The 12,199-nt window shown below is 48.8% G+C and overlaps 1 protein-coding gene across 1 annotated transcript in view; it reads left to right on the top strand.

Annotated features, from left to right (window-relative positions):
- The window catches only part of NSMCE2 (NSE2 (MMS21) homolog, SMC5-SMC6 complex SUMO ligase), a 295,740-nt gene extending 283,849 nt beyond the window's left edge, over positions 1–11,891 (top strand). Inside the window, exon 7 of the mRNA XM_048507511.1 lies at positions 11,391–11,891. Within this exon, the coding sequence (XP_048363468.1) occupies positions 11,391–11,457 (67 nt within the window). The 3' untranslated portion in view covers positions 11,458–11,891. The remainder of the gene's footprint in view (positions 1–11,390) is intronic.
- The last annotated feature ends 308 nt before the right edge of the window (positions 11,892–12,199 follow it).

The raw sequence follows: 12,199 nt of genomic DNA, 5'->3' as shown, positions 1-12,199 counted from the left end.
CAACGTTTCAAGAAGTACATGGGGGCCATTACATTAATCACCCTCTTGCCTTGGATGGAAAGTATTGCTCCATACGAAGTTATTCTGCTGTTCCTTTGCCCCTCCTTGGATTAAGCAAACCGGAGAACCTATGAAGCCTGAAGGGCAAGCAGGGCTTATAAACAAAAGGCGGGAGCACTGGGCTTGAATGCAAAAGAGACTTGACGCTACGTTCAAGTCACTCTGGGTGCTGCTGCAGGCCCACAACTCTCCTGACCCCTGGAGCCCGGTAGTTCCTGCAGTGCAGTCGTTTTAGCCCGCCAATAAAACTTGGTCAGGGGTGTATCTACAAAAAAATGGTGCCTGGGGCAAGCTCTCAAATCCCTCAGCCTGGCATATCAGTCCTGTGCCCGGAAGAGGGGGAGGGGAACACAGATGGTCGGGCAGGCCTCTGGAGTGAGTTGCCACAGAAGGGACTCCTTAAGGACAGCCATTCTCAACCAGGGTTCCGTGGTACCCTGGGGTGCCGTGAGCATGTCCCAGGGGTACTGCAACAACACTACCGCCCCCCCCCCTCATTTTTGTGGTGTCTCCCACCGGCGCCAGCAAGGACATGGAGCTGGTCCATGGGGGAGGGCCTGCCACAAGATCAGCAGCCACCACTCCCCCCGGGAGGAGAAGGTGGGGTGTGTGGCAAGAGGGGCAATGAGAGGGGAAGGTGGATGGTGGCGGCAGGGGTACCGTGAGATATGAAGAGTGAGGTTAAGGGTACCCTGACCTCGAAAAGGTTGGGAAACACTGCTTTAGGAGTTGCATAGACAGATACTGAGGCATATTCATTACTGGGGCATTATCATCAAGACTTCAGCTGCCATGACTACCAGCCCATCAGTGAGGGAAGAGACTGAAGTATTGCTGTTGGCAGCTGGACCAAACCTCTGCTGCTCACTACGAGGAGGGTGAGTTCTAAGCCAGCTCAAAGACCAATGTCTATGAGGGAGGGAGGTGAGCTCCGCCATCTTGCTTTTTCCTTCTTGGGTGTATTGAGAATTGTGAGTTTGGTTCTATGGATGTATCAGGACCATGAGAGGAAATCTACTGTATCAGACCATAGTAGTCCATCTAGTCCAGCTTCCTGTTTCACACAGCAGCCAACCGGTTGTCCTGGAAAGCCAATAAAAGAGGCATGGAAGCCAAGGTTGTCTCTTGAACATTGGCCTTATAGTACAGGAATTCAGAGGTTTACTGCACATGGAGATGCCTCTTATTTTTAATTTATTTTACATTTACATCCCGCCTTTCTGCTCTTACAAGATCCACCAAGACAGCTAACAAGTTAAAAATGTACATTTAAAAATCGCATTTTACAACTATTAAAACCACCCACCCAAAAATACAGTTCATTTAAACAACTTGTTATCTTGACTATACTGTGTTCCATATAAAGACCTAAGTAAAAGCGTAACTTCATCCACCATTTCCTCTTGACTCCCCCCTTCACGTGCTCCTTGCCCCCCCACCCACACACCCACATGCTCCATGCGCTTCGAACCAGGCTGTGACAAAGGGAGGTCTGGAGCCCTTGGAGATGGGAAGCAGGAGGAAATGGCAAATGAAGTCACAATTTTACTTAGGCCTTTATGTGGAATGCTGTATAGTAGCCACTGCTGGACCTCTTTGGGAATCTGTCTTCAAAGCTACCTTTCCTCACAGCTATCAGTACAACCACTGGCAACGAATCCCACAATTTAATTATTCATCAACTAGGCACTTTCTATTGCTTTAATTCATCTTATTCCCCACCTTAGGTTCTACTTGGATGCAGTGGGGAAGGCAGGCTATAAATGCTTTCGCTACGAGAGATGCCAAACCAGACTGGAAATAACTGTGGTTCCAGGCCTGCTGATAGATGCACCAGAAGCCAACACAATTCTTGCAGCTACAGAAACACCCCGCCTGTTTTGTTTTTGTCCTAGTGATGAAATACAGATCATAAAATACAATCCTTCGTTGGTTTTGCTTGGCACTAAACATCCATATTGCCACATTTTGGGAAGAGCTGATAGCAATGTCAGATATACAAATCACACTCTGCCATCTTGATGGTCAAACTGCCAAATTAAAAGATGATATAGTGGGGGGGGGGGCCACTCGATCTGTAATAAATATGCAAGGTCATAACTTTATGGACTCTGACAGGCCTCCTTTGATTCAGACAGCAGCAATCATTCTCACGAGCAAATAATAATGTGAAAATAAGAAATGGCTTCGTATTGGTAGTAACTCGGATAATCAGTTCTCCCAATCCTGAACTATCCACTCTGAGAGACAGAAACAGTCTGGGAACCGAGAGGGAGATCTTTCCCAATTGTTCCATCTCAAAACTCTTTACCAGAGGCTAGGCACAGGTGTCAAACTCGTGGCCCTCCAGATGTTATGGACTACAGTTCCCATCCATCATGCTGGCAGGGGATGATGGGAACCGTAGTCCGTAACATCTGGAGGGCTGTGAGTTTGACACCTAGGGGCTAGAGGCACATACATCATTTTTTTGTTTGTTTGTTTCAACTTGATTCTGCACCAAAATCAATTCCTTAAAAAAAGACCTGCATATTGTGATTCCACAGGAGTGTTTTTGCAGCAAAAACAATGAGAGACAAATGATATTTTCCAGGCCAAAACAAAAGTTGCAGAAAAGCAACGAGTCATGTTATTTCACTTGTGAAACCAACTTGGGGGTGGGGGGAGGGGGGAAGACAAGGGGATTTGAAAGTGCTGCTGTCTGATTTTACGAATTTCCTATGTGACAACAAAGACAGCTTTCATGCCATGCAGATCAGAAAGGAAGAGAGTCAGGAGATGGGTGTTCACGAGATGTTGGCTGGAGCCCTCTGCCACGCTGGCACCAATCTTTTCATTCAGGGACCATCATGCCCGGAAGCTCTGGGAACCGAGGTGCCTCGTCTCATTATAGTTTGAGAGGAGTCACACACCCACAGGGAAGGGGCTGCCATTTCCTGCCGTGTCCAACAATATTTCAACCAGCAGCAGGGGGCGGAAGGGGCGGATATGGAGATTTTTACAGTGTGGGTCCATGTCAATAAGAGCAGTATGACCTAACTATAGAATCATAGAATAGAATCATAGAGTTGGAAGAGACCCCCAAGGGCCATCAAGTCCAACTCCCTGCCATGCAGGAACACACAATCAAAGCATTCCTGACAGATGGCCATCCACCTCTCTTTAAAAATCTCTGAAGAAGGAGACTCCGCCACACTCCGAGGTAGTGCATTCCACTGTCAAAAAGCCCTGACAGTCAGGAAGTTTTTCCGGATGTTTAGGTGGAATCTCTTTTCCTTCCCCTTGAACCCATTACTCCTGGTCCTAGTTTCTGGAGCAGCAGAAAACAAGCTTGCTCCCTCACCAACATGACACCCCTTCAAATATCTAAACATGGCTATCATGTCACCTCTTAACCTTCTCTTCACCAAACTGAACATACCCAGCTCCCTAAGTCTCTCCTCGTAGGGCATGGTTAACACCCGTCTAAGCCTAGTAAATTCAAGGGATATAGAAAGGCAGAACTCTGCTAAGGATCACTAGGTTCAAGCCCATTAGCACTTTAGGGACCAACAAGATTTTGTGAGGATGAGCTTTGACAAGTCAAAACTCCCTGTATCTGACGGAGAGAGCTTTGACTCTTGAAACTGGGAGGCAAGGGGTCCCTACAAACTTCACGGCCCGAGGGGCCAAATGTAAGAAGGCATTTATCGGCCGCCAGGCAGGCGGCGATGAAACCATTCATGTGCCGCAGTGGGAAACCGAGGGAGAGGAACCCGGCTATGACCCATTGATGTAGAGGCGCGGAATCTGGCGGCACAGGAGAAGTTTCCACTGGAGTTTGTTGTGGTTGCGGTAAAGCATCTGCCTTCAAGGCCCCCCACAACCGAATGGGGCTTTACTTCTGCCTGCCAACTAAGGCCAACTAGTAAACAGGCGATCCCCACTACACCTTGCAGGACCGGTACAGTAGGTGGCGAGCGGGTCTCCGATGAAAGCGACTGTTGGAGTCTGCTGGAAAACAGAGCTCTGGATATACCGGCCTTCCGGGGTCTGCCAGATGTCGGCTCCTTGGGCTCCTGGGCTCCTTTCTCCCCAACCAGCCTATGCACAGCGAGGCAATGCCCACAGGTCTGCTCTTTTTCTGTGACTGGAGTTGCTGCTTTCCAAACATTGCTGATCACAGGCAGAGACATTTAATGGATACTGCATCTATGTAAGAGTAGCCAACCTCTAGGAGGCCTGGAGATATGCAAGATTGCAAGCTGACCTCCAGACTGACGGGGGGTCAGTTCCTAGATAAAATGGCTACTTTGGACGGAGCCACGCTAGGCCACCGCCCCCCCAAAATCTCCATGAATTTTCATTTGGAGTTGGAAACCTTACGTAATGGCAATACCTGCTCCGCCCTTCCTGCGGCTGCTCCGTAGCGTTTGCTCTCAGGCTTTCTGTTCCTTCTCCTCCCATTAGCATCAAGCCAGGCTGGCGAATCGCTTCGCTGGCTGCTAGGAGAACCCAGGAAGATACAGTCCTGGAGTTAGATGGAATGCTTCATTAGGAAAGTTCTGCTTTTACAGGGGAAAATTATTCCCCAGCCTCCTAGCAATATTTGGAGCCGCCCTGTACTTTCCAACTTGCCAGATTTGGTCACTGTTCCTAGAAAACAGACCATGACAAGAAAGGCTGAAAGGTGAAATCAAACGTTTTTACAATCATTTTGTGCAGGAATTTATTCACTTAGTTTTTTAGATCCTGGCCCTCCAACAGTCTGAGGGACAGTGAACTGGCCCCCTGTTTAAAAAGTTTGGGGACCCCTGGCTTAGAGTCCCAAAATCTTGTTGGTCTCCAAAAGCTGCTATTGGGCTTGAATCTTGTTCTCCTACTGCAGACCCTCTGAAGCTAAGCGTTTGCCCGAGGTAGCATTTTATAAGCCACAGTATCACTGTATGTTGTGCCAGTGGGTGTAGGATTCACATTTGACCTGTACTGGTTGCTTGTTAAAGGGAAAGTTAGTGTGCAGTTAATGTGTCAGCCTGGGATCTGGGGAACCCAGGCTCGAATCCCCACTCTGCCATGAAAACATGCTGGGTAACTTTGGGCCAGTCCGTCACTCCCAGCTTGAACTTGGGCCAGTATTTGGATGGGGGACCTGCAAGGAAAACCAGGCGTGTGATGCAGAGGCAGCGAATGGCAATACACCTCTGAACATCCCTTGCCTTGAAAGCCCTGCGGGGTCACCATAAGTCCGTTATGACTGGATGGCAAAAAAGACTTCCTGTGAAAAAAATAAAAAGAAGAGGAGTTTGGATTTATACCCTGCTTTTCTCTCCTGTAAGGAAACTCAAAGGGGCTTACAAACGCTTTCCCTTCCTCTCCCCACAACAGGCACCTTGTGAGGTAGGTGGGGCTGAGAAAGTTCCGAGAGAACTGTGACTAGTCCAGGGGTAGGGAACCTGCGGCTCTCCAGATGTTCAGGAACTACAATTCCCATCAGCCCCTACCAGCATGGCCAATTGGCCATGCTGACAGAGGCTGATGGGAATTGTAGTTCCCTATTTATCTGAAACCTGGACTCTGTCGCAACATCACCCAGCCTGCTTCCTGTGCAGGAGCGGGGAAACAAATCCAGCTCACCAGATGAGAGTCAGCCACTCAAGTGGAAGAGCGGGGGAATCAAACCCAGTTCTCCAGATTAGTCTGCTGCTCTTAACCACTACTTCATGCTGGCTCTTCCAGCAGCAATGTAAATCCCACAGTGCCAGTTCTGGCAGAAAGGTACTTTACCTCTGGGCCATAAACAACTGCTGTCCCTCTCTGTTTTGTCCACTGGCTGGGGGGGAAAAAGGGGTGATGCTGCAATAACTAGCATTAAGATAAAAGCAGAGGTGGGATCCAGCAGGTTCTCACAGGTTTCCGAGAGAAGGTTACTAATATTTGTGTGGGCCGAGAGGGGGTTACTAATGGGTGATTTTGCCACGTGATTTTTGCCTTAGTTACGCCCCTCCTCTCAGCAGTAGCACGCAGACGTTGAAGCAGTCTAGCAGGAGGTGCACCAGCGTGCGTGGCAGCCTGTGCCTGCAAGCATTTGTTTCCTGCCCAAGGACTGGCGCAGTGGCTGTGTCCTTGCCACAGTCCCGCCCAGGAATGCCCCGGCCCCGTTGTGCCCCGCCCAGCCCCATTGGCACTACGCCACTGTTTGAATCCCACCACCATGGGAACCTGTTACTAAACAGGGCAGGGGCCGCACTGCTTTTGAAAAGGACACACTACCCAGTGCTTTCTGCCTTGGGGGACTGAATATGTTGTGTTGTAGTCCCAAACTGGGAAACAGTAGTAATAGTTCCAGCAGGAGGGTTTAAATATAGAATCATCTCTGGAAAGTGCGCACATGTCAGCAACTGTCCCAGAAATAAAGTGATTGTGCTGCAGTTCCTCCACACTGGAAGTCCTGATCAGTGACTTCCGCACATGCAGAATAATGCACTTTCAGGCCACTTTCACAACTGTTTGCAAGCGGATTTTGCCATTCCGCAAAGCTGCAAAGTCAGAGGTGGGATCCAGCAGGTTCTCACAGGTTCCCGAGAGTAGGTTACTAATTATTTGTGTGTGCCGAGAGGGGGTTACTAATTGGTGATTTTGCCACGTGATTTTTGCCTTAGTTACTCTCCTCTCAGCAGTAGTGCGCAGAACTTGAAGCAGTCTAGCAGGAGGTGCACCGGCGTGTGTGGCAGCCTCACTTCTCGTGCATTCTGTTTCCAGCCCAAGGACCCGGCACTGATGAGCTGCTGTGTCCTTGCCTACAGCCCCATCCAGGAATGCCCCACCTGGAATGCCCGGCCACGAGCCCATTGTGCCCCCCCTAGCCTCCATTGGCGGCCTACATACGCCACAGATTTGTATCCCACTACGCATGGGAATCTGTTAATGGGTACATTTTGGATCCACCACCTATTGCAAAGTGTATTGAAAGTGGATTGAAAGTGCATTATTTTGCATGTGCGGAAGGGGCCGAAGTGCCATGAACTGAACCCATGAATTGCATGAGGCTGCTTCCTATTAAGCCAGACCATCAGTCTGTCAAGCTCAGTCAACTCTGATCGGCAGCCGCTCTCTAGAGTCTCAGGTCGAGGTCTTCCACATTACCTCCAACCTGATGCTTTTAGTTGGAGGTGCTGGGGATTGAACCGGGAAACTTCAAGCAGCCAAAGCAGGAGCTTTAGCACTGAGCCCCATCCCCCAGCTAGACCCCTAACATAGTGCCAAATAGAGCCCAACGACCAGTATCTTTTCCACCAGCCTGCTGCTGACCCAGCTCCAAACGTTTTGGGATGCTGCTGATTATCTAACCCTGCTTCGGCCAGGCTTTCAGCTTGGGTTGGGAGGTAACATTGTTTTGGGCCACCTCATTATTCCTGGGAGGCTGATAAAATGAGACCAGGACACCACTGATAGGCCTGACCATCGGCTCGTTGGCCATCAGTCATGGTGTCCTTATAGGTCCCCTTTTGGGGGGACTGTGGTTCCAGTGATTCTGCCCATGTTCTACAGCTTTTTTCCCTACAGTCGGACTGGAAGGTTTTTGCTTGGCTTCCTTTCCCTTTTTGACTTTGCCATCGAGTCATAGATGACTTATGGCAAACCCACGGGGTTTTCAAGGCAAGAGGCATTCAGAAGTCTCCCTGCCTCTGCGTCACACCCCTGGTATCCCTTGGAGATTGAACCAGAAAATGTGCAGAGAAGGGCAACGAGGATGATTGAAGGATTGGAGCACCTTCCTTATGAGGAGAGGCTGCAGCGTTTGGGGCTCTTTAGTTTGGACAGGAGGCGTCTGAGAGGGGATATGATTGAAGTCTATAAAATTATGCATGGGGTAGAAAATGTTGACAGAAAGAAATGTTTATCTCTTTCTCACAATACTAGAACCAGGGGGCATACATGCTGGGGGGAAGAATTAGGACTAATAAAAGGAAACACTTCTTCACACAACTGTGTGATTGGTGTTTGGAATATGCTGCCACAGGAGGTGGTGATGGCCACTAACTTGGATAGCTTTAAAAGGGGCTTGGACAGATTTATGGAGGAGAAGTCGATCTATGGCTACCAATCTTGATCCTCCTTGATCTGAGGTTGCAAATGCCTTAGCAGACCAGGTGCTCGGGAGCAGCAGCAGCAGCAGAAGGCCATTGCTTTCACATCCTGCACCTGGTGGGCCACTGCGAGTTGCAGAGTGCTGGACTAGATGGACTCTGGTCTGATCCAGCAGGCTAGTTCTTATGTTCTTATGAGATCTCCCATCCAAATACTTACCAAGACCAACCCTGCTTCCCTTCTGAGATCTGATCAGACCAGGCTAACTTCAGCTATCCAGGTCAGGCCTCATAACAATTAGCATTTGCTATGGACAGCTAGATTGAAGGCCGGAAGTGCCTTAGAAACCAACAAGATTTTCGGTGTGAAGAAGAGGAAGTGGAGGAGGAATTTGTAACCCACCTTCTTACAGAAGAGTCCCCCTTACAGGAGTCTCAAAGCTCCTTCCCTTCCTTTCCCCATAGCAGACACCTTGAGAGATAAGTGGGACTGAGAGAATTCTGAAGAAGTCTGAATAGCCAAATGTCAACCTGCAGGCTTCATGTGCAGGAGTGGGAAAACAAATTCAGTTCACCAGACAAGACTCCACCACCCATGTGGAGAAATGGGGAATCAACCCCGGTTCTCCAGTTTAGAGTCCACAGCTCTTAACTACTACACCTTGCTGGCTCAAGGCTTCCTTCATCAAGTATCTGATGAAGGGAGCTATGACTTTTGAAATTTCATAACCCCTCCCCCAAATCTGATTGGTCCCTAAGTTATTGGACTTGAATCTAGATGTTCTACTGTACTTGTATCTAAATCAAGGGTCTGCAACCTGCGGCTCTCCAGATGCTCATGGACTACAATCCCCATCAGCCCCTGCCAGCATGGCCAATTGGCTATGCTGGCAGGGGCTGATGGGAATTGTAGTCCATGAACATCTGGAGAGCCGCAGGTTGCAGACCCCTGATCTAAATGTTCTACTGTACTTGTATCTAAATGTTCTACTGTACTTGAAACTAGATGTTCTACTGTACTTGAATCTGGACTTGAATCTACATGTTCTACTGCAGATCAATACATCTGCAATAACCGTCTAGTCTATGAAGGACAACTATAAAACTTGCGTGAGGTTCCTGGGAGATCTGGACCGATGTTATCGATATTTTGTTAACACCCAACTCTTTCTTTTTTTCACATCAGATCCTGGAAAGTTTCCTAGAGTTGGTAATTACACGAATGGAAACTAATAAACTCATGCTAGATTCAGATAAGGCAATAATAACATTGGAGGGTGGTACATCTAGCTAAGATATTCAACTGATATCATGCGAAGTTATACTCATATCTCTCCAAGATCAGGTTTGCGGTTTGGAGGGGCTCTTTGCATCCCCAGGTGATTTCCCCAGTTTGAGATGGTTTGCCAGATGCAGTCATTCCTAGAAAGGACCGATCTTTTCATAAGCATTTATATATTAATAGTGTCCACATAGGTCAGCGATGGCGAACCTTTTCGAGACCGAGTGCCCAAATTGCAACCCAAAGTCCACTTATTTATCGCAAAGTGCCAACACGGCAATTTAACCTGAATATTGAGGTTTTAGTTTAGAAAAAACGGTTGGCTCCGAGGCATGAGTTACTCAGGGGTAAGCTTGGTGGTAGTCGGTGGCTTTGCTTTGAAGCAACCATGGAACCGTAGGAGGGTTTACTCAGAAGCAAGCCCCGTTGCCAGCAACCGAGCTTACTCCCAGGTTAAGGATCACGCTTTAGTTCTTCACATGAAAATCAGCGGGGTTTAACAGCATTTAACAGGGTTACCTACACTACTTCCCCAAAACTAGGTTTTAGGTTTAATGCTAATAATCGAACCCAGCAGCCCAGGCCAGCCTAGATGAGGAGGGCGATTTCCCCCCCACATGACAAACTCTGTGCGTGCCCACAGATAGAGCTCCGATGCCACCTCTGGCACCCGTGCCATAGGTTCGCCACCACGGACATAGGTCATGGTGGTGCAAAGTGCTGTGAAGTCACAGCCAACTTATGGCAATCATGTAGGATTTTCAAGGAGAAAGATATTCAGGAGTGGTTTGCCTCTGAGGAGTAACCCTAGACTTGTTATGTTGAAGGCTTTCACAACTGGAATCAACTGGGTGGGTTCCCCAGGCTGTGTGGCCACGGTCTGGAAGTTTTTGCACTTGGCGTTTCATCTGCATCTCTAGCGGGCAACTTCAGGGGCCTATCACGGTGAGATATGTTTCTCTGTTTTGCCACAGAGGGAAACACATCTCACCATGACATGCCACTGAAGACGCCAGCCACAGATGCGGGCAAAACATCAGGAGGAAAAACTAAACTGAGCCAGCGTGGTGTAGTGGTTAAGAGCAGGTGTACTCTAATCTGGGGAACCAGGTTTGATTCCCCACTCTGCCACTTGAGCTGTGGAGGCTTACCTGGTGAACCAGATTAGCTTGTGCACTCCAACACATGCCAGCTGGGTGACCTTGGGCTAGTCACAGTTCTTTGGAGCTCTCTCAGCCCCACCCACCTCACAGGGTGTTTGTTGTGAGGGAGGAAGGGCAAGGAGATTGTCAGCCCCTTTGTGTCTCCTACAGGAGAGAAAGGGGGGATATAAATCCAAACTCTTTTGCTACTTCTCTTCCAAAAGACCACCAGAGCCACTCAGCCCGGAAAACCCCCAACAGCCAACCCTGAACTTCCTTGGTGGTCTCCCACGCAAATACTAACCAGGGCTAACCCTGCTTAGCTTCCAAGATCTGAGGAGACTGGGCTAGCCTTGACCATCCAAGTCAGGAAGATTGGATTTCTACATGTCTAGTCCTGATAGCTCTTTTTGAACGTCGGCTGCTTCCGAATGTATTGAATGTATTTAAAATATTCCTATCCCACCTGACCTCCAAGGGCTCAAAGCATCAGAATAACATTAAAGTTGTTGACGGGTACGGATGACAATAAGCACGTCCCACCCACAATGCACTTCTGGACACAATTCAAAATACATGCGGGGGGGGGGGGCGCTCGCTCAGCTGTGCATAGTTTTGTGCGTTGTGGGTTTTCCGGGTTGTATGGCTGTGTTCCAGTAGCATTTTCTCCTCACCTTTTGTCTGCGTCTGTGGCGGGCATCTTCCACAGTTGCAGGCGAAACATCAGGGGAAAATGCTACTGGAACACAGCCATGCAATCCAGAAAACCCACAATACATTAGCGATTCCGGCCGTGAAAGCCTTCAACAATACATTGTGCATGGTTTGCTTGAATCCTGGCTTCCTAACGGCAAGTCCAACACTGCGATCTTGGGAGAGAGGCACCGTTGTGGAACCCCACTCATAGTTTCATCGTGACACATGTGCAAAAGTTTTGCCGCATTCCGGAGGCTGAATCCCCTTCCACCGAGGATACAAAGACGAAGCGCTGGTATGCTCCACAGTTTAAAGCCAGCATGGTTTTTTTGGAAATGTCAAAACAACATTTCAACGCATCTGAGAGTTTAAAAATACTGACAAACAGCCTGTCTGAGAAGTGTTGGCTGGAATCGTCTTGTGCCACTGGAGTACGGTCCCCCACCCCCTCTGCCTTTGAATTCCTTTCCAGCTGAGTCATCCCAGTAGTATTCTGTTGTCAGGCGTCTACGCTACCACCCAAGCAGTGAGACAAGTTGTCACCCACAAAACGCTTGCCAGAGCGCATGAAGCAGCACACAGCCAAGGGGGCGTCGGTTGCATAGTAATTCACCCCCACTTCCAATAAAGTTTGAAAAATGGTCATGCCAGCATTATTATTATTTAAATGTGGAGGACTGAATTTTCGGGAGAGCATATGGTTGAAACGTTGAGCAAGTCTCCCACGTTGCCTCTCCCGGGCACCTGTTCGCAAAGTAAAATATGGGTCTGGTCGCACTGAGAGACAGTGTAGTGTAGTGGTTTAGGGCGGCGAACTCTAATCTGGAGAACTGAGTTTGATTCCCCTCTCCTCCACATGAGAAGCAGACTCTGACCTGGAGAACTGGGCTTGTTTCCCTGCTCCTCAACATGAAGCCTGCTGGGTGACCTTGGGCTAATCACAGTTCTCTCAG

This window comes from Sphaerodactylus townsendi, linkage group LG09 (assembly GCF_021028975.2).
Source record: "Sphaerodactylus townsendi isolate TG3544 linkage group LG09, MPM_Stown_v2.3, whole genome shotgun sequence".
NCBI lineage: Eukaryota > Metazoa > Chordata > Lepidosauria > Squamata > Sphaerodactylidae > Sphaerodactylus > Sphaerodactylus townsendi.
The sequence above is the reverse complement of the archived record's forward strand: the minus strand, read 5'-3'. Positions and strand labels throughout refer to the sequence as shown.